The 27,429-nt window shown below is 45.0% G+C and overlaps 1 protein-coding gene across 3 annotated transcripts in view; it reads left to right on the forward strand.

Moving 5' to 3' along the window:
* Positions 1–429: 429 nt before the first annotated feature.
* The window catches only part of DUSP10 (dual specificity phosphatase 10), a 37,287-nt gene continuing 10,287 nt past the window's right edge, over positions 430–27,429 (forward strand). Inside the window, exons 1-2 of one of the 3 annotated variants that reach the window (XM_036932326.2) lie at positions 430–1,584; positions 4,476–5,329. In XM_036932326.2, the coding sequence (XP_036788221.2) occupies positions 4,519–5,329 (811 nt within the window). In that variant the 5' untranslated portion in view covers positions 430–1,584; positions 4,476–4,518. Of the gene's footprint in view, positions 1,606–2,150; positions 2,291–4,475; positions 5,330–27,429 lie in introns of those variants that run through there. The other 2 variants (XM_036932318.2, XM_036932310.2) reach the window with 2 other exon arrangements.

Below are 27,429 nucleotides of genomic sequence, written 5' to 3' on the forward strand. Positions count from 1 at the left end.
TATAAAACCTTTTTTTCTTTGGGCTTAGATATTGAGGCATTAGCAATGAATTCATAATTAATATATCCTAAGTACCTTTAAGTAGAGGCACCCACTTCCTAAACCAAGGACAATACTTTTTTTTTTACTAAATGCCTTTTTATCAGTAGAGAATCCTTTTTTTCCTTTTTTCTTCTGAGCTGGGGTGTTACCATGTACTCATACATAAATGAACAATGACACTGGATGAACAGATACAACAGATGGGAGTCAGAATCAGGACTTATATCCAGAATTCTCCAACCCTGAATCAGGGAACATTTTTTCAATAATTAGGAATATTAGGAAAAGGCAAGCTATTCAAGCAGAGGGAGCAACACAAAACCCTTTCTGTTAAAGATGATTGTAAGCAATTTACTGAATGTTGAAATACTGGATGAAATTTGCTGGAATGTGTATGTGTATGCATACATGTGAAACATATACATATATTCCCACGGAGAGGTATCCCAGGGGTTTTCTCTTAATAGCTTATTGAGCATATCTGGCCATAGTTTGGCATCTTCTCATTTCAGATCCGCACTTAAAGCAATTACATGAAAATGTCGCTGCCACTTACTTAGGCTTGGAGCCTTTAGGATGTCTCCAAAAACCTTCAATGTGGTAAGAGAGAAAAATCACAGCCAAATATTCTACAGTGCTCATAATGCATTACTCCACCGTAACTATTTCACTATCTAACCCCTCCCCGCCTCTCAGACAGGAGAAAAAAGGAGTTGCATTTTCTTAGGGTTTTTTAATGCAGACTCTCCGCCGTTCACTTTGGCATCTCCACTCCTTTTTGTGCCCCAAGACAACTTTCCCACAGTTTCCCAGATACTTTCCTGCAGAGGCACAGGCCAGCCAGCCTTGCTGTGACTCTGGTTCTCCAGACCCTCGCCTCAGCCGGCGACCCCTCGGACGGCGCAAGTTCCGATAACCCAGAGAGGCAGCGCCGCCCCCTCGGCGCTCCGCGAGCCCCTTCAGTGTGGTTATTTAGACGGCTCCGGCTCCTTTCCGCCGGCTGCTGCGGCCCCAGAAGCGCCAGGCTGCCAGTCCTCGGCTCTCCTGGGGCTTTGCAGGGTGCAGGGGCTGCTGTGGAGGTGCGCTGGGAAAGCCGGCCGCGGGCCGCGGGACCCTGCGCTCCGAGCGGGAGGGGGGACGTGGAGCGCGCGCGACGAGCCCCCGGACGCCTGGTCGTAGGGGGTGGTGCCCGTGCCGCCTCACAAGGCGCGCCCCCTGTAGTTCCTGGCTGGGGCCCAGGCCGCCGCCTCCGAGCAGCCCGCCGCAGCGCCGCCTTTGTGCTCCGGGTCAAGCCCGGGGAAGCAGGCGGGGGACCGCAGGGGCGCGACCGGAGCGCTCAGATGTAGAGAAGCCCGAGGGCGCCGCGCCACCGCCGCGCAGGGGCGCAGTAGGGCAGCCGGAGGGGCAGCGACATCTGCGGGCGGGCGGCTGACGCTTCCCGGCGGCGCGCTTCCGGTGCGTGGCCCGGGTCCGCGGGCCGGAGGAGCAGCGACGCCCCTGGCCACGCGCTCACGTCGGTCTCAGCGCAGGCGGCTCTGTGAGGTGCTTGGATCTTGGATTAAGGTTTGTCAAAACACCTCGGGCGACTCGGAGAGCACAGTTTTCCCACCGGGACCAGTGATCTCGCTGTCTCCTGTCTTTAGAAAGTTACTCAGACACTTTTGATCATCCTTCCCGAGTACGAAGGAAAAATAGAGCGTGATCCGTCCGAGAGTGAGGGGGTGCAGGGGGAGGCTAACAAGTAGGCAGAGCCGGTTTTAGCCGGAGTGGGGAGTCCAGCCCACTGACAATTCAGCCCCAGAAAGGGTTAACTCTATCCGGCCTGTTCGGTTTACATGTAAATAGAGAGCAGCTGCTCCGCGCGGGCCCCGGCTGGGCCCTTTTAAGTTTTTGATTGGTTGCCAATGACATCACCGCCAGTGTTTTAACACTGTGGACCCAAAGCGGCGTCGGTTAAACCCTCCTTAAAGAGACGAGGCCACGCCCCTGTCTCCTCCCCCTCCAGCCGCTCTTTGGCCGAAGGCCGCTGTGAGGTAGCGGTTAGCTTTTCCCGAGTTCCTATTGGCTCGACGCACCGTCCGTCGGCGGCCGGTCCGCCCCCTCAAAACCTTACATTTACAGTGTGGCAAAAGAGAAAGTAACTATGTTGCTGCTGGAGATCAATGGAGCCTAGTGAATGGGGGCTGAATGGGTGAATCCGTAGCTGAAGCGGAGCGCGGGATTGTGGAGGGCTACCCTTATTTATGAAGTAAGTGGAAGTCACCGCGGCTACTTGTGAGAGCCCCGGAGTGTAGGGCGGTGTGCGTGTGAGTGTGTGTGGGATGAGATGCTCACGGGGAGCCACAGCAGGTGAGGTTACAGGGTTCCGGCTGTTGGCTCTCGCTGCTCTGTGCGTTTACTCTCTCTGCAGTCTGCTTGGATTTGGGGCGAAAGGAAGATGAGGTTTGTGGGGGAAGCTTTGCGGCAGTTTTAAATATTTGCCTGGGTTTTTTTAGTGCGCTATGTTGCGAAGGAGTGTAAGTGCCCCAGGAGTGGGGACGGAGGATTCTCTGACCACTTAAATTTTCTTTCCAGTCCCTGGAAAGGACGACCAGCGAGGGAGAGGGGGTAGCTCAGTATTTCTCTGGGAGGTTTCCTGGGCCAGTCTCGTTGGTTTCACGGGCAGTATATACGCCCGACCCTGTGCTGCAGGGAAGCGGGTCTCTTTATACACTCCGTGCGTGTCGTGTGAGCCGCGCACTTCGTGTGGAGTGAGGGTCCCAGCTGGTGTCTCCGTGAGCATGCTTATGCTGCCGTCTCAAAGGAAATGGACTGTTAATCCTGGGTCGTACCCTACCAGGTAACACAATAGCGAAGACTTTCACCGCTTAGTCCGGCTGGGAAACAGTTATAGCTTCTGGAATAGTACTTGGCTTAAAAAAAAAAAAAAATACTACGCAAGGGAGGGAAGAGAGACGAGGGAGGAAAGGGGTTGGATCCTTCGCTTCCATCCGAAGGTGGGTAGGAGGAACCTGAGTCGGTGGGATCTGCGGACATGATGGGTGCATGCTTCTGTGTGTGTGTGTGTGTGTGTGTGTGTGTGTGTGTGTGTGTGCGCGCGCGCGCGCGTGTGTGGACTCTGTGACACTTTGGCTGTGTCAGAGAATGATGACGGTTGTGTGTAGACGGATAATAGATGACATTTCTCCAGACATCTCTTAAAGTTCCTTTAGGTGAGTGACCTGCACGGGGTTTGGTGCCTTTGCTGTGTGCGTGTCTGAAAGCAGAGGAGCCAACAGACCGCCCCTGTGCCCACAGGGGGGAAGGAACTGCCCCTTTGCAGGCACCCTCTCATGAAACAGGCAGTGGACCCTGTGGGCAACGCTTGCCTGCCCTCTTTACAGGGACGGAAAATGGGGAAGTCAAGTCCTCTTATGGAATCCATCCTCTTGAAGGCGGAATATCTATGTGGGACTGAAATGTTGTACATAGTGGCTGCCTCCCATTGAGAGAAGCTCCAGGATGCACAGTCTGTGCCAATGGGGAAATGAAGGGAGGAGAGTCGGAGGAGAGTCGAAGTGGTCCTTTCCTTAAAAGCAGGAGTGAGAGAGAGAGAGAGAGAGAGAGAGTGTGTGTGTGTGTGTGTGTGTGAGAGTGGGAGGGTGCAGCAAGGGAGCAAAGGGTGATGGATCTGCCAGGGTTGGGGTTTCCAGAGCTGGCTCCTGATTGAGGCTTCGTTTTAGGACACTAGCTTGTAATGAAAGGGGAAATGCACATTCATTTATAAGAGGCTAACAGGAAACATGAGAGGTTTTAATATGACTGTGTTGTGCTTTTTAATGGGCTTGGTAGAATAGAAAGTGAGAATACCTCCTAGTAAAAGAGATTCACTGGGGGGCTGCTTTCATTCTGATTTGCAGAAAGTTGACATCCACCCCTGATGTATATTTAGCTGCTGTATATTTCTGTGAGCCATGCCAGCACTCTTGGTCATTCCTTTGCCTTTGCAGTGGGTGAAGGAATTAAATGGAAAGTATGCAAGGGTGGACAACTGGGTCTTTCTCAGATGGTTGTAGTATACGTCTGTCCAGGAGATGAGGTCCAGAATAGATGTCTCTTAAGAGCCTTCCTTTATGTCTTCAGTTTTTCTAATTCTTTGTGCTTTTACCCTCCCTACGGCTGAACGTTGATGTAGGGCTACAAAAGGTTGTTCATCAACATTTGCATAGACTATACATTTAACCTTAGACTTAACAACGGATAGGTGGGGGACCCTCAGGTATTACATCCTCTTTGAGCCTGTCAAAATGAGTTTCAAGCTTTGAGAGTGTCATGATAAAGGGCACTTAGGAGGACTGTGTTCAGAGATGCAAAGGCCTCTCCTCGGGATTGGAGTAGATTGCCTTTTGTGTCACATGACTTTATTCTTTCTTTCCCCCTTCCCTTCTTTACAGACTGTCTTGAATTCTTCTTGAATTGCCAGTTTTCAGCCTCCTCATGCCTCCGTCTCCTTTAGACGACAGGGTAGTAGTGGCACTGTCTAGGCCCGTCCGACCTCAGGATCTCAACCTTTGTTTAGACTCTAGCTACCTTGGCTCTGCCACCCCGGGCAGTAACAGCCACCCTCCTGTCATCGCCACCACCGTTGTGTCCCTCCAGGCTGCGAATCTGACGTATATGCCCTCATCCAGCGGCTCTGCCCGCTCCCTGAATTGTGGATGCAGCAGTGCCAGCTGCTGCACTGTGGCAACCTACGACAAGGACAGTCAGGCCCAGTCCCAAGCCATTGCCGCTGGCTCTGCCACCACCGCCATCGGAACCTCCGCCACGTGCCCTGCCATCCAGATGGTCAACAGCAATGAGAATGCAGGCTCTCTAAGTCCATCAGGTGGGGTGGGCAGCCCTGTGTCAGGGACCCCCAAGCAGCTAGCCAGCATCAAAATAATCTATCCCAATGACCTGGCGAAGAAGATGACCAAAGGCAGCAAGAGCCACCTGCCGAGCCCGGGCCCCGTCATCATCGACTGCAGGCCCTTCATGGAGTACAACAAAAGCCACATCCAGGGCGCTGTCCACATCAACTGTGCCGACAAGATCAGCCGGAGGAGGCTGCAGCAGGGCAAGATCACTGTCTTAGACTTGATTTCCTGTAGGGAAGGCAAGGACTCTTTCAAGAGGATCTTTTCCAAAGAAATTATAGTTTATGATGAGAATACCAATGAACCGAGCCGAGTGATGCCCTCCCAGCCACTTCACATAGTCCTCGAGTCCCTGAAGAGAGAAGGCAAAGAACCTCTGGTGTTGAAAGGTAACCTCCCAACCCCCTTTCCTGAGCACAGTCCTGAGTTCAGTTCACTTGGGGTTTTCTCTTAGAGGTGCCAGTGTTCTTACCCAGGCTACAGAGTGCCCGAACAGACTTTCTTCTTCTTGTCTTCCCTTCCATACCCTCTCTTAATTATTCTGGTATCATGAGAAAAAGCCAGAAACACTGAACTGGAAGCCAGGAGATCTGGGTTCTAGTCTTGATTCAGCTTCTGATTTGCATTGGGCACGTCGTTTCACCTCCCTGAGACTGTTTTCTCATCTTTCTAAATGGGGTTTTATACCACCAGATGGTATCTCAAGTCATGTCTGGTTGGTAGCTCTAGTCCCATCAATAACTTAGTGGAAAGTTACTGTCTCTCAGAGTTAACCAGTGTTGACGGAATGAAGGAGGCAGCAACTATCTTGAACAACACATAAACCTGTTCTTTTCATGGGAAAGCTTCTTTCTCACCTCTCTGACCAGCCTGGTTTTCATATGGTTTATAAAGTGACCTTCAAGAAAGGTAGAGATCATTATTATAAAGCCACACAGAAAGTGTATGTTCACCAAAAACGTCCCTTCCTCTGCCAGATTTCCAAGGAGACAGAGACATTATTATGAAATATTCTCCAACCCATTGTTCTTTCTGGCCTCACCAGGCAACTGTCGGCCCCATGGCTCCTCCCAAGGTGGGGTGGTGGGTGACTTGCTGAGGGGCACCGTATGCAGAATAACGAGTAGGTCAGTGCTGCTGCGCCCTGGCAGGAGGACCTAACTGTGCCCTGTAATCTGAACTCCTCCCCCACAGCGTTGCCTCTCCTAGCAGGGGGGGCCGTCGTCTTGTACCCATCCCACTTGCACCTCTTTGTCGTCAGATACCATTCTTTAGGGCACTGCACACCACTCCTTTTCTTTGGTGTCCTCTGCTGAGTGCTAGTAGTGAGAGGTAGTCATCTTCTTTATTCTCTTGTGTCTTAAGTCATGGTACACAGTTTCTGGGCCACATCACCAACCAGTCTTTGGAAGTATATTGACCAAAGGTGTTGCTGGGTTCCTTTAAAAGCCTTGCATACTTAAATTGCAGCAGGTCATTGAGATGAGCCAGTTAGTGGTTTTGTCTTTGTGAGGCAGTTCTGCCATTCTCTTTCTTGTCTTCCCAATGACGCATCCTGCCTTTTATGAAGTAGTGTTCTTGGAAGTACATCTTCAGATGAATGATCCGCTGCCCCCCTCCTATCCCCCACTGCTCCCCGAGCTTCCACTCCTCCGACCCAATTACCACAAAGGCGTAGCTTTCCTTAGTGTGTGTCGGTAGAATCTGCCAGGAAGGAGAGCGTCGTGGAGGTCGTATCCAGAGGGTTTCAGCAGCACCCAGGCATTTTCTGTTGTTGATGGGTTTTCTTGGGCTTATGTTCGTATTTCCTCCGTGTAGCTCTGTATTATATTGCTTTCTGTTCTTGTTTGGTTGACTTTGAGTGATTCCGGATAGGTTTATCCAGCTAGTGTTTTCTCAACAGGATCTTGGCTTGTCCCATCTTTTTCAGATGAGAAAATAGAATCTACAAATTCCCCATCTGGAATAGTTGGTCTTGGGGAGCAAAGGGAGTGGGTAACCGGTGGCCTGGATGGTCATTGCTTCGCTCAGGCAGAGTAGACATTGCTGCGAAAAAGCAGGCCTTTTGTGTCTGTATAATCTGAGGACAAGCATCAGATGATATAAATTAAGATGACCCTGGACTTGAACATGAGGGTGAGCAGAGGGAGTTGTAGATCCCACACCCTATTGTGCAGTAGGCATTGTTGTGTGCGGGGGCGGATTGTCGATCACAGAAATGAATCTCCTGGGTGTTCCTGATGAAAGTGGGGTTCCTCTCCCCTTCTGCTGTGGCTGCAGCTGCTAGTCAGGGCAGCCTGGGCTCGTCGCTCAGCACCAGTGAGGAAGAGTGCGTCCGTGGGGCGGGGCTGGGCATGCTGCTGACCTCACCACCGAGCACCCTGGGTGGCGCCCTGTGGGCTCGTCATTTTCGGGTTGTGAGACTCAGCGGCGGTCGACCTGGAAGACGCATCGGTGGTAGAGGTTGGATTATTTGTAGCTTTTGGGGCTTCTTCTTCAAATATCTGGGCATTTGGTTGAAAATACGTTGTTAGGAGCAAAAAAGGTCTGTAATCTACTTTATTTCTAATTATCGTCATTATTATTTTGGTGTCTTTTGGGGGAATGGCCTAAAATTGAGACCACTGTGGGAAAGAAGGGAAAGAGATCAATATTAGAACGTCCCCAGTTTCCCGTCCATCTGGGTAAACCACAGGTTAATGCCATAGCACCAGTGGAGTGAAGACTGGGGTGCGCATCTCTCAGAAGGCATGGGCCGCACCTTCTTCCAGATTCTTGAGTGGGTCAAGCAGACCACTCTAGTCTGGCTTCTCTGCCCAGGTTTATTTCAGTCATCCGCTTCCTTGGTGATGTAAGATTTTATTTTAGCAAGAGTGTTAGTGGTACCATTTTGAAATAAGTGATTTTCGCAGGGAAGGTATGGTGGTGCGGGTAGTTGGGCTCTAAATTAGAAACTTCTGAGGCCTCATTAATTTATTTTCAGAGATTTCAGTACAGTCTTGGCTAATTTATGGCTGGTGCATCTGATTCTCTGGTTTATGTTTGTAAACACTGGTTGCCACCCGCCCTGTCCAAGTTTAATGTCCCCCTGTTTCAATGCCATGTTCTCCATTTTTGGTGCTGCCTGTCAAGTAGAGCGGCTGCTCAGTTACCATTTTAGTAATGCTGTGTCAGGTCGGGAAGAAACTGATCAGAGGCGCAGAAGCCCCTGGGATTGAGTTACTGTTCTAATTTACAGTCCCCTCCCTCTTGTGATCTGTGTCTGTCTGAATCCATGTCTTATTCTCATCTTCCAAAGAATAAATGGCACCAGACCTGTGCTTCTACTCAGCTTGATCCAAATGAATACATATTTAGGGATTTGCAAAGTCTTTGAAAGAATTACAATCCATTTTACTCATAGTGGATTTTTTAAATATGATTTCTAGCCAAACTGAATAAGAAGGCTAGGCAATTCTGGTTTTCCCATAATGAGAGCTACCATCTTTGCTTATGTTTATAAGGTTTGCTTTTCAGCAAATTTGGGTTCAGGGAAATAAGTTGTCATTTACCTCTGTAGGAAAGGATAGTCTATAGCTACCTCCTCCTTAAAAACAGTCTATACCTTTAAAAATTTTATTGTAAGATTTTTCAAATATCTAGAAAAGTAGAAAAGAGTATAATGAACACACAAGTACCTATCACCCAGGTTAAACAATGATTAACGTTTTCCCTATGTGCTTTCTCCTCCTTTTCCTGGGTGTTGAACTATTTCATAGTACAAACAACATTTTGATGTACTTAGATATGTTTCATGTTTCAAAACTTAATGTTTTAAAAATAAGAAGGCTGGGAATATTTTGTAGGATGGGATAGACAGCATTTCACTCATAAATACTTCAGTGTCACATGCTCATTTTTGAGAGTTTTTCTAACTTAGAGGTCAGCTATGACTAACTGGCTTTCAGGTTTATGGAGAAGCATCCCCCCTGTGAGTGGGGGGTCTCCAGGCGCCTCTTCAGGGGTCTGTAGCTGCCCCTTCCCTGTGGCTGCGTCAGGGCTCGTGCCTGAGCTTGTTCTGTGCTATCAGCTCTCAGGAAACAAAGACTGACTGACTGCTTCAGTCTCTGACAGGCCTGCCTCTGTACCGGAGGTATTTATTTACTGGGGAGCCGGGGAAGGAGAGAGTCACTTCAGGAGGCCCATTCAGACAGAAGATTTGATTACAGAGGGAGTTCGCTTTTATAGTATAAAACTTTCCATCATAATTCCTGAGAAATGAGCAACATAGACTGCATATTTTTACATAGTCAAAAAGGATTTTGAAGGAAACACTGGCAGACAATATTGAGTTTGCTGACAAAGCGAATGGTTAAGCTGAGAAATTGAGAGACCCTGTGAAAATAATTCTTTCTGTTTCTGCTTTCTTTTGTGGGGGGAACAAAAGGCTTTCTCTTATCTGTCAGGGACATTATGAGGACTTTTTAAGATAGGTGAAATCAAGACATACGTATATGCATAAACTTACTGCTGTATTCTGAGCTTCTGCTAATATCCAAGCATGCTGAACATTAATTAACTTTGTAGCAAATGCCGGAGAAATTCAGGCAGTACTTTGGGTCCAGTCTGTCTGAGATCTAGTCTCGGTTCCCCTTAACCCCTTACTTTCTCAGTTTCCTCATTTACAGAAAAGAGGACATAACATTAGCTGTCTTATAGTGTTAATTTAGGATTTAAATGAATTAGTGTGTTCCAAGTATCTAGACCAGTTCCTCATACATGCTAAACACTCAATAAATGTAGTTTAATATTATTACTATTGGTTGAACAGACATGCTGATGCCAGTAGAAGGCAATTTTAGCTTATTTTCCAGAGGAGTACATATAACAAGCTAGGTATAGCAGAGTGTGTGTGCACACGTGTGTATGTGTGTTGCTATGGCCTAAAAATAACTGGGTGACTGTTACCTAATTTAGGTAGCATACAGTTAGAGTGCCAAGTAATTATAAAAACATGTTGGGTCAAGAGGCCACAGTAATTTGGGTATATCCTAGGATTTGTTTGTAGAGGAATTTGTCAAAACTTGATGATAAATAAATCTGTCCAACTTACGTTCCATAACTAAATAATGAAAGTATTAAAACTGTTAAGCTTTGCATTCTCTGGCCTCTCATCAGGCTAATTTATATTTGGGATAAGGATTGTAGTCTGACTAGAAAAGGGTAGACGAAAGGAGGGGGAGTGGGCTTCATTTTGTAAAGTTCTGGAAGTTTGGGTTGTGATAGAGTGTGAGGGAAAAAGGAGAGAATTCATTGAAAGGCCTGCTCATTTCTTTAAGTGAGCCCTGAACTTGTTTGTAGTTGACTGGATTCTGTCAGAGCGTTTGGATAACTATTCTGCTTCCTAATTAAACTGTAAGTGAGAAGGTATGTGAGCTTTCTCCCCCATCCCCATCTTTGCTCCACCTGCTCCTCATTGACTGCGGTGCTCCACAGAGTGGTACACCTGGCTTCTAATCTAGGCTTTTCCACTCACCAACTACAGGTGTCTTTAGGCGACGCAGGGTAGGGTAGTTCTCAGACCCCAGGTTTTCTCCACTGTAAAAATAGGGATAATTCCAACATCACAGATGAAATGAAACAATGTAAATAAAGTGCCTCCCACACAGACAGCTCTCCATAAATCAGACCTCTGGGCTGTGCTCCCCCAACCCCCAAACCCTTATATTAGACACTGATTGTCGGGGGGCGGGGGGTGTTGGTAAGTTGCTCCAAGCACAATACTGTGTGAGCATGTGAAGTATGATCCACTTGTCTTTCCAAGTTCACATCAGTTAAGTTAACCCTCTGGCTTGCCAAAGGCAAGTTCAAGAAACTTCTCTCCTGGTTGTGGTTGATAATGATCTTAGATTAGAAGAAGTGGGGTGGGGGAAAGAGAGGCTTGGCAAAATCACGGGGAGCAGACATCTCTGTGTGGGGCAGCCTGTGGCTCATGCCCTCTCGGAGCTAGCTGTGAGCCTTTTCCCAGAAACCAGCTTTGCTTCCTTGGGCTCAGTGTTAGCAGCAGCCCTTCTCTCTGCCCCAGCACTGCCATGGAGCAGTTTGGGTATAAAAATGTGTTGATTTGCAGTGCGTAGTACATTTAATTCAAACAGGTAGTTAAGGATACACTACACAGTAGGGCTGGAAATCAAATCCCAGGAGAGGTCATCTCACCTTTTTCAAATGCAAGAATCCCAGCTTCTTGGACAGGAAGGAACCTGAGAGGCCCTCTAGTCTGGTAGCTCTCACTACATGCTGCTCATGGGAATTATCTGGGGCGAACTGGGGTACACCCTGTGCATTAAGAGTTTTAAAAGTGCCACAAATGATCCCAGATTGCAGTAGAATTTTGAGCATCATTGATCTAGCCCAGGTCTCTCATTATGCAGTTACAGAAATAGGGCCTAGAGAGGTTTATCACTTGCCCAAGGTCACATGCATGATTAATTTTAGAGTTTGATCCTTAGTGCTAAAAAAGGTTTTGCCAAGTCGATAGATTGATATATGTGTTATTATCTAATGATGACAGTTACCTAATGTAGAGCGTACAAATATAAAAGAATATGTTTGATCAGTCATTTTGAGTATTGATACTCAATAAGTGTTGAATTTTGAGATTTCAGCCAGAACTAGAAGGACCCACATCTAAGATCTTTTGAAACCATCAGCTCATGTTCCTGATATTTACATAATATAATATTTGTCATGGAAATAGGGGACAGATAGTAACGTTTTAATCCCATCTTCTAGGGAATGAATGGCTTAAGGAGGAGCTGGAAACATGTATCATTATCAAAATGCATCCTTGCACCAGAATGTCTCAGGTTTCTAGGGACTTTCTGATAGGTTGGCCTTGTGGATAGAGGAGATTCATTCATTTGTTCAACAAATATTACTGAATGCCTTTTATGTGCTAGGCACTCATCTTTATGCTACGAATCTGCCATCATAACCCTTATAATGTAAATGCTTGAATAATAGCATATATAGACCAGGCCAGTATTCCAAACCCTTTCCACCTTGAAGATAATGTACCTGTTTGTATTCTCCATCCTACCATTTAGGGAATGGTTCAGCTTCAGGAAGTGTCATTCTCCTGGGAAGTTCCTGTTTATAAGGCATTGGACATTTTTTCTTCTGTCTTCTTCCTCTTCCAGATAGAGTCTGGCCTTTTCTGAGCACATCTTCATGGAGCAACAGAATTTCTTCCCAAAGTCTTGATGTGGAAAGAATGTTTTTTATTTTTTGTTGGTGGTGCTAATGGTAGATTTTAATGGAAACAGAAATATATGTTCTTTCTCTGCCTCAGAAGCTCAAGGCTGACAGGCCTTCTCTGTGCATTAGAGTGGAACTTTATAATTTGGGCCTCACCAATTTTGGATATGTTGCTGATAGGAACAAGGTCTGTGTTTATTTTTTTCCTGAATTCTATCTATGAAAAGGGGACATGCTAGGCAAACAACATTATAAATGATATTTCAAAGAAGAGAGTTTGGCCTGCTTAGAGAAAAAAAAGGTTTGCAAGTACTGTACAATTGAAAAGCATTCTAAGGGACAGGGCTGGGATGAAAGCACAGGTCTCTGCCATTTCAAAGCCTGTGTTATTTCCCCTGAACCATGTGGGTTCCTCTTCTGCAAATTTTCATTGGCTATGTTTCCATATACCGTATACTTTACAGTCATTGCAAAAAACCTTACTAATTCAGAAAAATTGGAGGGAAGAGAAAATAATGAGTATGAGCCACAACTTTTATTGTAGAACATTTAAAAATATGCATTTTATTTTCAGGGTGATGTAGTGTCTCATTATAAAGTCTTTGACTCTTTAGATATTTTCATCCATAACCAGGAGGGAAGATCTTAGCATCCTTTTTTTTAAAATTTCAGCTTATGTCAATATCTACTATTATTTAGAGTTAGAGGAGTGGAATATATATATATATATATTCCCCCACCTCACCCCAGCAAGACCCATGTTTTGTGTAATAGAAAGGAAAAAGAGCCTTGAGTCTGGGATTTTGGGTAAGAAAATCAGCTGTGCAGCCTGCTACTTGCATAGAAGATAAAGGCTGTTATCCCAAGCTCTGCCTCTGGTGGAGTGGAAGATCACTAACAGGAAGGGTTTGCAGATTCATCAAATTATCTATGTTGCCCTTAATGTATTATTTGTGGTGAGGGCCTACTCATCTCTTTTTCACCCCTTAAGATTGAATTTCGTGAAAGACCAAATGAGGCCCAACTCCTCCAGTGAGCTCCAGCACAGGGTTTTGTTTCCTTTGTCTCACCACCTGTATAGGACCCCCGCCAGGCATCTGTTGCCCATTTCTCAGTCTCGTAAATAGATGAAACTGCCCGGTCCAGGGGCTGGTATTAGCCAGCCACCCTCCCTTGGACCTGTCATACGAAAACGTGAGCTCCACTGACCTTAGCTTGTGTCCCTAGGTAAGGAGGCAGTCGACACTTTGCATTAGAACATCACTACCCAGTTCTTTAATTTTTAATATTTATATTGTGGAGGAAATAATCCCATATTCTTTGAATTATGGCTCTAAGGCCAACTACCACTGGGTTACATGTTACCAACCATTGCTACTGGCAAGTGAGAAGAAAAATCAAATTGGGAGAAGGAAGAAGGAAAGGGAGTAGACAGAACACTGTGAAGGCCGAGGGTGCTGAGGGTCGCAGTAACGATCTTCTAGCTCCCAGACGGGACTCTGGAACGTGGGTTATTGTCATTAGTTGTTAGAGAGTGTCTGCTTCCCTCTTCAAATAATAAAACTAGACACAGACTTCTAAGGGGGCTTCCTTGAACAGATAGGGGACATTTCCTTGGGTCTTGTATTTCTGATCTTATTAAAATAGCACATTTTTATGATAAGACTTTATAAGAATGGTTTTATGGTTCTCATGAAGCGATATTTTAATCTGACACCAGAACAGCATTTAATCACATATAACTTCTCAGGGTCACCATCCTATCATCCCTGAAATTATAAAATTATTTTCCAGATAGTTTGGGAAAAAAAGTGAAGAGCCATTGACTGCTTTCTGTGTGTTGGGCACTGGGCTGTCACTGTATGTCTGACTGAGTTGTCAGCACAGGCCCCCGGTTTTACAGATGCAGAAGCCGAGGAACAGATTCAGTGTTCTGCCCCACCGTGTCGGGACCCAGCTCTTATGATCTCAAAGCCCAGTTCCTTTCACTGTGCTTTATCTCGGAGGTGTCCTAAGCCCTTATAGTTTCCCCCTTGCTGCATTTTCTTGTATATCCTCAACTGAAAATTCCAGTGCTAGGAAGGGCCTACCTTGTGTCCTCAGAGAAGAGCTGGCTTCCTGATAACCCCACCCCGAATTCTCTTTCAGCTTTTGGAAACTTAATAAATTTGGTCCATGGCAGAGGCTTTTAAGGAGTAAAAAACTAAAGAAACTTGGAAACTGCAGAAATTATTTCTAACATTTATGATATGTTTATTATATAACAGACGCTGTGCTCTGAGCATTATATGTCATGATAACACTCTGGTTTACATATGAGTGACTGAGACTCAGAGAAGTCCCCATACTTATCCAGGGTCACTCAGCTGGGGCCTGGCAAAGCCTGGGCATGGTGCTGGCCCGCTTCCGCTAAGTGCGCTGTCAAAATGGAGAACCTTAGAGTGCATTCTCCTTGTTGCCCAAGGATATGCTTCCTCCTTCTGCACATATGCATATAAAATTTATACTCCCACAAATTAATACTATTTTCTTGAGTGGGAAGTAGATGAGTGAGAAGACAGGTGTAAAGTTAGATATAGCGAGGAAGGGAGAATAGATGATGGGTATGTGTGACTATATCCCAGAGACTCTAATCCCAAGGATATTTGATTGATTTTGTTTTATATTTGTTATCTGTTCTATTAATATGGATAATAATAATAACTATAGATGTTTTTTTTCCTTCAAGTGTATGAAGAAAGAATCTCCAGTAGCTTATTATCCTTATCCTTTGAGAAAGTTAATTCTCCAGGATAAGTGAACAGGGATCTTATCAAGCTACATACTATTTATTGTACTTCTCTCTGCTTTCCTTTCCTTGTTATCTTTCTTCCTCCCTTCTATATAATCTAAGCCTAGAATACGGCCCAGGTGATCTGGGAGTCCAGCAGGGACAGACCCTGGAAAAAACCTTATCGACACACTTGAAGAAAGAGCAGAATGGGCCCCTGGGTACTGTTCATCCAGGCAGAACTGAGCATTTGTTCCAACTGACCCATTTCACAGACGTGCAAACTGATTTCTTTCACAGGACCATAGAAGTAGCTGGTAGCAGAATTGGCATAGGCTCCCTGTTTCCTAACCCTCAGTTCAGTATTTAATTTTTCAATCTAGCAGAAGTATAATCCTTTGGTTTGTATCTGACTTGTTATTAAATAAGCAAATCTTGTGGTTCCAAGTGTTTGGCTAGATCACTCTATGTTTTCTTTTTCCCCTTTCCCTTTGCAATAAGATTATTAAGTGACTCCTCAGCCAGTGGGTCGGCTGAATTTTATTTATATTCAGACTTTCTATTAGACATTTATATCTTTCATAGTAGAGGGAATATAATACGGAGGTTAACAGCACGGATTCGAGAGCCAGACTGCCGAGTCCAAATTCTGACTTCACCACTTACTAGAAGCACGAACTTGAGCAGTTAAATACAGTGTGGCTCCGTTTGCTTCCCCATAAAATGGGGAAGGTAATGACGCTTTTCTCGTGGGATTAATTGAGGACTAGAGTAGGTAATATGTGTTCAAGTGCTTTGGACAATGCCAGACACATAATAGGTAACGTTTATTAAAAATTTACCATAATTGTAATATCAAATATATGCAATAATAATTCATCATTATCTACTTATAGCCAAGGGCTATAGTAGTGATATCGTTGAGTAAAATGAATTGACTTCGCCAATTCATTTGTACTACTGGCACAAAAAAAGTAGTAACAACTCTTTGATACATGGCAGATCTTTTCATTTAAAGGTTTGGAAAAACCCAGTGTTTCTAGTGGGGTGGATAGATAACTACAGTGATACTATTTTTCTGAATCAGTGCCATACTGGAAAATTATACTATTTCAATGTAAGGAAATCTTATAAAATTAAGTCTTAGGAAAGACTCAGTTATATACCCTTTGTTGAAATATTAAGAGAATTTTATAAAGAAGACAGATAACACTAATCCATCTGACTGGCCTAGTTTCATTTTTACATATTCTTTTCATTCTTTCCCCATATATGTACATATTTTGCAGAGTTGCTCATATAGAAACTGAAATTCATTTTCACTTTATATTGTTTGTACTTTTGCTTCCTGTATAGTCATCACAGATATTATTTTAATGGTGTAACATCTTATTTTATGCATGTGTCACATTTTACTTAATTAACTTACCTATTAAAACAAAGTTAAGACTGGATCTACATTTTGGGGATTACAAGAGAAACCTTGTTTTCTCCACACCCCACTGAGGAATGGAGGCTCAGGGGAGGCACCTTGGGTTAAATTGATTTTTTTTCTAATTCCCCTTCACCACTTCTCTTACAAATACAGAGTCAGCTGTCAAAGATACTGGTTTTTAAGGAAGTCTTCATCCCTGATCACAGGTCTTCACAAACATTCCGATTGTGTGTGCAGCACACAAACTTAATAAGGCATGTGTTGTCAATCTTGGGCTTCTCCTTTGGTGGCCAGATTAAGGAGGTGTGGAGGTACCCCTTAGCTGGATTAAAGCCCAGAAGCTACTAGGGAAGTGAATGAGCTGGCAGGGCCAACACCACCTCGTTTGATAAATACGAGTCACTCCCAGTTTTACACTGTTGATAAGACACTTTGAAAGGGACATGTTGTCACAATAACAGCAGCAAGAATTAAACTTTGTGAGGTGCTGAGTAATAAATGTTTGTGTTTCCCACCCTCCCTCCTTTTTTTTAACCCTGAGGCATGAGGGCAGTGCTGAAGCCTCCTGCCTGCTTAAGCAAATGCAGTCAAAAAATACATCAGCATGCAAAGACAATTTCCATTAGCTCTTTTTGCCAAATTGAGGTAAAATGCCCTTTAAATAGGAGCTAATTCTCTGACAGAGAATTAGCTTGTCTTCCTTGATAAAGTATGTGAACTGGATTGGATTCATTATAATTAATCTTACATATTAGGTAAAAATGCATTTGTCTGCCCTCACTAGGTGAATCTCTTCATTTCTACCTTGAGGGGACTAGCAAAAGCCACCCCCACGCCAGTGAGAACGGAATGAATTGGGTGAGGGCCCGGGTCTGAGCAGCTCTCTGTCACAGAAGTGTGCAGAAGCTGAATGTGGGGAGCCACCATTGAAAGAGACAGTGCGTCACGTTAATATAATATCTCTTATCTTTTTAAAAAAACTTGGAGAGTGCTTCACAGCCTGAGAATCAGATGATACAAAGCTGCCTAAATAATTACCTTGAGATCAATCTCCTGCTAGTGACATTTTTCTGGATTTACAATGCAAAGCTTTTTCCAGGGAGTGAAGAGAAGGGTGATTGGCTTGGTGGCTGGGCAGTGACGCTGGAAGGTGGCCCAAGAGCCAGGAGGGACTCGCTGAGCCAAAGCTCCTTCCTGGGGGTTTTCTTCCTCCCCACTCCCCAGCCTTTCAGGGTTCCCTGAGACTTCTCCATCTGCCTGCCTGTGCCCTGGGAGCATCTTTTCCCATTGAAAGCTATGGTCAATGGTCTCTTGATTTTTCCAGTATGAAAATGTGAGTTGGGGAGATGTGGGAGTATGGGGAAAAAATGCATGCTATGGATGATCCATCTGAGAGCCTCTGTTCCAAGCTGAAGTGTTTCTTTTCTTGAGAAGAGAGCAGCTATTTGATGTTCTGTGGACGCTGACTGATAGGGTGTGGCCTATTATACCTCAGATTTTAGTCATTGGTCACTGCCTTTCTGTATGTGTATGGACACATACATTTTAGTTACATTTGTAAAATGTGGATGATAACAGCACAGAACATTAACTCATTTAGTGGGGATAACAACAGTTATGATTTCTAGCCACAATGTCCAATATGGTAGCCATGTGGCTATTGAGCCCTTGAAATGGGGCCAGTCCAAACTGGGATGTGTTACATGTGTAAAGTGCATACTGGATTTCAAAGACTTTGTATAAAAAAAAAGATAAACTAGTTAATAATGATTTCCGGATTGATTACATGTTGAAATGATACTATTTTGGATGCTTTAAGTGAAATATATTAATAATGTTAATTTTACCAGCTTCTTTTGACTTTTTAAAATGCAACTACTAGAAAAAAATTTTGTTATATAGTAGCTAGCATTACATTTGTATTGAATGGTGCTGATTTCCACATCGTAATAATGGTGTTATTCTCCCTACTTTTTCAATGAGTAAACAGGCTGAGGGGGGTTAGGTAACTTGCCCGAGGTCGCACCCCACAGATCTGACTCTGGGGCCCATGTTCTTCACCACTGCAGAACTGTATCAGAGAGGATTTGTCTGACTTTTGTCATCAGTTCCTGGAAGGTGACCTCTAATCACACCTGAGCTTACGCTAATGAGATGATTCAGAATAGGAATGGGTCATCAGAAAGTACAACAACGTGGTCAGAGGGTAGGAGTTTTGTATTAGCCTACCTCTTCCTGGGAAGAAAAGGGGGCTGAAAACTGAGTTCAGTCCCATGACCCATGGTTCAGTTAATCAGGCCTATGTAATAAAACCCCAATAAAAATTCTGTACACTGAAGCTCAGTTCCACTTGCTGATTAACAAACATGTCGATGCGCCGAGAGGGAGCTGGGTCTTTGGGGCACAGAAGCCCCATGTTCTGGAGGCTCCCTCCCACTCTTTACACACTATGTATCTCTTCATTTGGCCGGCCCTGAACGATATCCTTTATAATTTTATAATGTAACTGTAATAGCAAGTACAGCACTTTCCTGAGTTCTGTGAGTCATTCTAGGGAATTATCCAACCTGAGGGATTGTGGGAATCCCAGAATTTTTGGCTCATTGGTCCGAAGTGTGAGTGGTCTGGGAAGCCCTGAACCTGTGGCTGGCGTCTGAAGTGAGGACAGTCTTGTTGGGGATCGTGCCCTTAACGTGTGGAGTCTGTGCTGACTCTGTGTCACTAATGGCAGAATTGCAACTGCAGTTTTATAAGAATAGATCACTTTTCATCAGGATGTATGCTATAGGGGCTCAGTGATTGCAAAAGCTAAGTACTGTAGCTTAACTTGTCTCTCTAACTCCATGTTCTAGGTGACAATGGCCATTTACATTCTGGACTTGTAACGTGACTGTCTGAGTCACCGACCACTAGGTCAGTGTTTTTGACCGCTGGGCTCAGCCTGGAGACAGGGGAGCCTCTGATCCCACCGCAGCCACTACACTCCAGCCTGCGCCCCTGGCGGTCACCTCTGCTTCCTCCTCTCCCAGAGAGCACCACAAGAGTGGTGGTGACATACGTCTGTGCTGGCACCCCTTTGATACCAGAGATTCTTAAATATTGATCTTGGGGTTAAGTTCCTTATAGGAAACTGATGTGGAGTGATGATGAGTAAGGCGTGTTTTGTTTTTTTTTAAATAGTTTGCACTGTCTCGAATCATACTTTCGTAGTGTGTGTTCTATTCCGTCTCATAAACACTGTGTTCAAATCAATTGTCTTTTCTTTGGGGGCTTTTGTTTGGATTTTGAAACCATGATCCCATGTGTTTTATTTTTCTTTTTTGGTATGTTTTTTCTTTCTATGCTTAAAATAGACACTGTTTCTGGCCTGTGGTCCTGGTAACCATTACCCTCTGCTCATGCTCAGCCTGGCTCTTGTCCTGGAAGGCCTCTTAGGTCACTGGCTCCTACAAAGTGGAGTCCTATGAGGTATCTTGGGGCTGCCCTGGAAGGCGCATACCTAAGAAAAGCCAAACTTGAATGCTGTAGTTATTATAAGGGAAGATTCCTTCACCCATGCAAACCAGGAATGAAACAAAAAGCATTGCAGAGTCGTAAAAGAGGTCCCTTGGGATGTCCAAGGTGACTTGACTTCTGTGTGACTAGGGCCCGCCCTGGGTGCCTTTCATACTGTCACTGTGTCAGGCTTACTCTTCAGAGCTGTTCGGTTTTAAGGTTGGGGACGGTTAAGTTGTAGGGAGCTCTCCCTGCCACTCAGTAACTGGGGGGGTGTCAGCTCTGGTTTCTAAGAGGGATAAAGCGTCATCCTCAGCACTGACTAAGGAGGTATAGAAAGAGTAGGTGCTCTCATCTCACACTGCACCCCCGAGCATTGTACTTTCCAAAGGACTGGAGGCTCGGAGGCCCTTTGTCCATCTTTCAAGATTATTCATATATTCCCCCTGTGAGAGAGCAATAGAGTTATAACAGCCCTTTTTTAAAGAGGAAGCTCCTGTGTTTGAAGAAAAAGTATGATTATAGTATGATTGTGTTTTAAAATGGACTTAAGGTTAAGTTGCACAAAGGTGCACGGTTAATGAGAGTGATAAGAGGAACCCAGAATTCCTGGTTTGGGATCCAGCACTGTGTTCCCTCAGTGGGAGGCAGAAGAAATGGCCCCTGGGGGTGGTGAAGACACTGTCTGAATCATCTGTCTGTTACAACTCACCATGTTTAAGTGGGCTGGCCAGCTAGTTCAGAGAGGCCCAAACCAGCTCTTGTTGAGTTTTGTACACTCAGTACTGTACCCCAGTCCTTTATTTATTTAGTGCTTTATTAATGTGTACTGAACTGAACTCCCACTGTTCCCTGCTGCCCCCCAGGCTGGGTGCTCCCTTTTAAGCCCTCTTTTCTCTTTCATGGGCTGCTTCCCATCCATCTCTGCGTTCATCACTCATACAGAATGTCCAAGGGAGAGGTGTGGAAAGGGGAGAAAGGGTTAAAGGCCATCAGGTGTGAATTATCTCAGATCCCAGCCCTCCGTGGGCATTATTATTTGTCACACTTAAGGTCTTGCATTCCTGCAGGCTGCCTCTTCTCCAGGGGCCTTGGCAGCCTCCTTCCCAGCCAGGGCAGTGATGGGGTTTTCATGTCCTCTTGCTGAATTCACCTGTCTGGCCCTGCACCTGCCCTGCATGAGTCACAGCCAGGTGACATCATTTCATGTTGATCTGCAGTGTGTTCTTTAAACATTTCATCTGCTCATCTTTGGCTAAGTTTCCTCTAATGTTCCTTCATCCTTTCTTCTTCCTTTCAGTGAGGTTATCTTCAGAACCTATATATACACGTACTTATTTTTTAATGTCTCAAATCCCTAGCATTATGCTGAACAGCACATAATAGGTGCTTTATAGCTAACTGGCCCTTTCTTGTCTCATTCCCAAGGTCATTTAATCTAGAAATGTTTAATGAGCACCTACTATAGAAATCAGGTATTGCTCTCTGTGCTAAACAGTGCATGCTTTTAACATTTTTATTAAGGACTGCCAGCATTAGCTCATTAATTCTCACAATAACTGTTGTTGCCTGTTGGTACTATTATTTGTCCCGTTTTACAAATGAGGAAACGGGGATACAAGAAGGTTAAGCCACTTTGCCAAGATCACACAGCTGGAAGGTTGTGGAAGCAGCCTGAACCGCCTGCTGTGCAGTTTTGCTCTATTTCCTCGAAGAGGGCAGCTCTGTGTTCTTGGAAACTACTTTTTAATAGTAACAACAAAGCGAATAAATCAACAAGTACTCATGATATAATGAAACAAAGATGGGAGGGGTCTCTGTAAATTGAATATTAGGGAGAAACTTTTGAGATCACATTTGATCTGAAGTCTGAATCATCTTTGTGAAGACCTAGGGGAAGGACTCCAGAAAGAGGGGACAGCAGGCCCCGAGGTGGGGGGCAGATCACCCAGGCCTCACGTACCCTATGATAGCCACCTTCATTCTTACCATTGTTCATCAATATCCTGTTTATCAAAGCTGTGTTGTAATTAAGGAATGCTAGAATTGGGAGAAATGTCCAAATTCATGCCTTTAAAGCAGAGGCCGGGGAGGTCACAGAGCTAGAACCCTGTTGTATCACTTCAGTGTGGAAAGAGCTGGGTTACAAGTCCTTGTTGTCTGAACTTGTGTCACCCTGAGAAGTTCTAGGCATTCACATACCTTTCATGAGGATGTGACTGGAAGTATTATGATGGCACATGTGGGGATGCATCCCAGGTCAGCTCCCCATTCCACGTGTTCCTGGTTGAGCTGACCGTTGTCTGGCTGGCCCTCCACTTACCCTCAAGTCCATGTTGATGTGATGTAATCCCAGCTCATGTCCTCAGAGATACTGGCCTCTTGGTGATTTTATTTCCCTTGAGTCTCTAAAGGTGGTCCAGTAGGTGGGCACACACTTTTGTCCTGATGCAACCTTGTGTGTATCTCAGTGCACAGAGGCCTCCCCTGGCTTCAGGCTGACCTTTCCAAGCTGAGCCCTCATGTGGTGGTCTGACTACCGGGGCATGGCTGGCATGGCATGGCTGGCACGGAGAGCTCCTGCCTGGCAGTTGATCGTTAATGCTCAGGCTTGCTTAATATTCTTGCCAAATATAGGATTCAGCTCTTGTGACTTAGGGAAGTTGTTGCTACACCTTTTGTGAACTGTAAACATTGGTTCAGTAAAACAATTCAAATTTTAATGTTGACACTTGATCCTTTCCCCTGCCACTTCCTGAATTCCCTAAGCCACAGCCCCTTTGACCTCCAAATCATATGAAAACACATCATCGTAAAAGCTGTTTGTTTGGACACGGGGGTTTCATTCGAAGCAAGCAAAGATGCACACATTTTTGGCTGGGCGCTTCCATACACGACTGTAGTGCTGGAGCCCCATCCGCCCCTCCGGGCTTCACTTGTGTCACCTCGATTTGCTTCCTACTTCCCCCTCTCCTTGTCGTGGATGTTTCTAGATGACCTTTTGTGACCATAATTTCCAATGGGCATGTTTCATCGTGGAAATATGCTCTCCCTTGATGTTTGCTCTTGATATCCTTAGAGATTTATTTAATTGGACTCCACTTAAATCCCAGTGGGAAACATACTTTTGCTGTGAAGTTGTGATGTGTTTAATTTGGGGTCCAAGATAAATGTCAGTCCTCAGGGGAGATGAATTGTGAAGCAATCGTTTTTCTTTTGTACAGCGGACTTACTTTAATGAGTAGCTTTACTGGGCTTTCTCTGTTTGTTTGTTAAGCAATGCTTCACTATTTAAACTTCTGCACTGAAAAGCAAAGAATGTTTTCCTTCTCTTCAGAGAATTAAACAATAATGGAGAGTATCTGGTTGAGCTCTTGGGGAAAATATGGCTTTGTGTTTTACAGCACTTTCCTCCTGTTAACATTCTTCCCTCTGCAGGCCTTCCAGTATGACCTCATGGATTGTTTTCCCCTCCCTTAATCCGTCTTGATGGATTAACTGGTATTGAGCTTTTTAGTGAACAGGGAAGGTGGAGCCCTAACACAGTATAGAGTAGCCTCTCAAATATACAGAAAGTCTCCAGCCAAAATATCCTTCAGCCTGGAGATCTGGAAGGGCATGGTCAGTGCTGATCTATGAGGAGGGTATATAACTAACTCATGAGGAGGTCTTTGGGGAAAGAGTGAGCTTCTCTGCCTGTAGCTGGCTCATGGAACTAGGGTTCTGGAAGATTCCATGGGCTTGCCTTTCATGAACTTGCTGGTCCGTTAGGCAGCATCCCTATCCTGACCTCGGACCATTTCTGGCTTGACTTTAGGATATGGTACCAACTCGGGTTGGCTGCCAGGGGCCAGTTTCTAAGGCAGTCCACAGATTTTGGCATAGTTCTTCAAAAGTAAGAATTATAATTTATATTTTAAAAGGTAAGCTCTACTGGAAAATAAAAATGGGACTGTATTATTCTGTTTGGGTTACTGTAACAAAATGTCATAAACTGGGTCATTGAAACAGCAGAAATGTACTTTCTCACCATTCTGGAGGCTGAAAGTCTGAGATCAGGGTGCCAGGATGGTCGGGTTCTGGTGAGGGCTCTCCTCCTGGCTGGCAGACAGCTGCCTTCTCACTCTGTGCTCAGCGGCAGAAAGAAAGATTCTAAACTCTCTGCGATCTCTTCTTTTAAGGCCAGTAATCTCACCAGAAAGACCCCACCTTCCTGAACTCATCTAAACCTCATTATCTCTCGAAGGCCCAATCTCCAAAGCCATCACCTTGTGGGTCAGATTTAGTCCATAGCAGGTACAAAAAATGATGTTTTCTAGGAAAGAAAGGGTATGCATTTTGCCTAGGTTTTGGAGTATAGGAAAACTACACCACCTGCTGAATTAACATTTTTTCCCTCTTTCCCCCTTGTCCTTTCAAACATACTGATCACCTGCTATGGACTTCTGAACATTCAGTGGCTTCCCACTGAACCTAGAATAAAATCCCAACTGCTTTAAGTGCCTAAGAGGCCCTCCGCAGACGTTTTGACCGCCTCTGGTCTCTCTATCCCCCCTGCCTGCTCATTAAGCATCACTGTCACTTTAGGCCCCTTTGAGGCATCCCAGTCCCACCCTCCTGAGTACCCAGCCTTTGCCCATAGTGTGGCTCTCTCTGCCTCACATGTTCCCCGAGGCTCCTGCCCCTCCACCCCCTTCCCATGGGACCTGGAGGGTTAGAGGAAAGCAGAGACAGTCTTTCAGGAAAGACCTTCGTGCAGGGAACGTGCAGGCTTTCGGGAACACGGGGCTGGAGCTTGGCTATCTTTCTCTCAGCCTCTCTTTCCCTCCACGTATGCAGCCTGTGTTTGACAGGCGCACTGCTTAGTGGAAAGCTGATCACTGGATTGAATCTCAAAGCCCTGTCAAGGAAAGAAAGACAATGACTTTTACTCCCTTTGAAAGGCATTTTTTTGGTGGGAGCAAAACGCAACCGAGAGGCAGATGCACTCCCAGTGAAAATGAGGCTCCCCAGGTTGGACCTTTGCGGTGTGGGTGGACGGAGGGGGCAACCGGACCCCCCGGCCGGAGCTGCTTTCATCCCCCCGGAGGCCTGCCCAGTGGAAGGCTTCCCTGCCCCTCCGGCAGGGGGAGAGACCTGCAGTAGGTCCTGTCCACCCCCTGCCTTCCTGGCGACTCTTACTGGAACCTTGCTGAGACAGAATGGGGGTGGCTGGGGGTGGCTGTAAAGACGGGGTTTGGGGCACTGACGGCCTCAGTGTGTGGGCGGTAGGAGGGCTTGCTCACTCTTCCCACCCCCACCCTCTTTAAAATTAGTTTCAAAAATATTCAGATTCACTGGAAGTTCAAGTATCAAGTTATTGTAGGTAGACTCCCCCCATCTCCCGTGCTCTGCCTCGGGCCTCTCCGGGAGGGGTTTTGAGAGAAAAGGCTGGAGGGGGGGAGGACTGGGAGGGAGAAAGAGAGGGAGAGAGCAGACACCGCTGCCTGGAGGGGATGGGTGGGGGGCCAGGCAGAGGGTCCTCTCCCTTCAAGTCACAGTGGGGGGGGGTCCCGGTTGTGGGAACTCTGAGATCTTACAGTTTGAATCCTGCTCACATAAAAGTCATCTGCTTATTAAAGAAACACAAAGCTGTTTAATTGTTGTCTTTGTGGAAAATTTCCTGACTGTCATCAGCTGTTGCTTCTGGCAGGGCTTGCCGTTCTAATGTAAATAAATGAGGTAACAGATTTAAAGAAACAGGCTATATTTACATACTTGTGAAGCAGCCTCTCAAACAATCTGCCTGTGTTATTCAAATACACACAAATTAAACGTGTGGTACCTAAACACCGGTTACTCATTAAAGCCTTACGGAAGGAATGATAAGATGGGGCAATAGAAGTGCACCTCCCTTCAAGGAGCATAACAAGAAGCTGCCTCTTGTGCTGCTGAGCTACTTCAGGCTGAAATGTAATCCCCAGCCATTTTTCTGCACCAGTTCTGCAGTGAGGGACCTTCTATGCACCACAGGCAACTTCTCCGCTGGGGGTCGGTGCAGCGGTTGGGGGAGTTGGGGGGTGGTGTCGGGAGGGCACTGAAGGCGAATCTTTTAAACTCGGAACAAAAACATGCCAGGGTCAGCTTGTCTTGGAAGCCATTACCATTAAAGCTTCATTTTCAATTTTTATAAATCACTGGATATTTCTGACTCAGTTCACTTTTTCGGGTTAAGTTATTTAGTCAGGAATTAAAGAAATGTATTTCTATTGAGGGCATACCAAGCTTTTGGCGATCAAAGAAGGCAGTCACCTATTTTTAACACGTAAGAAACAAGAGCCCCTGATCAGGTTAATGATCGAAGGGAGCTGTAGAAGTATACGGAAGCAAAAATTTAGCTGAAAGTACATTGCAAATTATACAAAGATTAGGGAGAAGCAAGTTACTATCTTTAATTCTTGGTATACATTATCGTCAAGTATTAGCTTATTTCCAGAAGGCTGGATGATGCTGTGGTGGGAGGGACACACCAACAGGTAAGATTCCTGAGTTACAGTGACTATACAAGCGGTGTCTGTTTTAAATTGTGATTTTTGTCCAGCGGACAAATCCAGTGAAAGAACTGACTGTATTAGTGACTCAAAATTCAGGAAAATTCTGGTGTAAACTTTTCAGGAATTTTCTTTTTTGCCTCTCCAAACATTACTAAATACAGCTTGGTTAGATAAATGAATTTTTAGTACAAGAACAAGAGTAACTTTTAGTCTGTTATGGGAAGATCGTTTTGTGAGGGGCATTCTTGAAGCAGTTTCTACCTATGACTTGTCACTGGGTAAAACAGACACCAGGGAGATCCTTTTGCTTTGTCTTTTACTTTTTGTAAATTATTTCCAAAAAAGAGATTGATCTTCTATCTTAATATCGCTTCCTACAGCTGTTGGTATCAGACATACGAACAAATGAACTTTCTGTGACAGACGGTTACTTCTGTGTCTCTAAAAACTGAAGTTCTGTTAAAGCTATTCATTTGGGTATACATGGGAAGGAAACTATAAAAAAGTGAATAAATATTAAAAGCAGAGTTTTGGTTGTAAAGGGAGGGTGAGGCTGCATGTGTACATATAATAAGTGTTGAAACTCAAATTTTAATAGTGACCCTGAGAAAAGTTTTGGACACCTCAGTTAATTAAGGAATTAATGGTGTAGAAAAGTGATGCACACACATATACTTATATGTGTTTTTTTGTATCTATTTCTAAACTTTCTGGGAATGTGTATATATAAGAAAATAGATATAGATATAGGTATAGATATAGATATAGATAAACATATAGATATAGATAAAATTTCCAGAAAATTTGCCATGAATGCATTTATGCCTATTTGGTAAGCCTACTTACCTCTTTTTCCAATTTGATTATAATCTTAGGACATAAATAGTGAAATGCAATGAGATTTCCATTGGAGACCACCACCAAGGCTCAGCCCTCATTCTGCGTGCCGTGCCCTCCTGCATTTGTGGAGTCTAACCTGGGACCCAGCAGCACTGAATGTGACCTTTACAAGAGCAGGGC

The sequence above is a fragment of the Manis pentadactyla genome, chromosome 19 (genome assembly GCF_030020395.1).
Source record: "Manis pentadactyla isolate mManPen7 chromosome 19, mManPen7.hap1, whole genome shotgun sequence".
Taxonomy (NCBI): Eukaryota; Metazoa; Chordata; class Mammalia; order Pholidota; family Manidae; genus Manis; species Manis pentadactyla.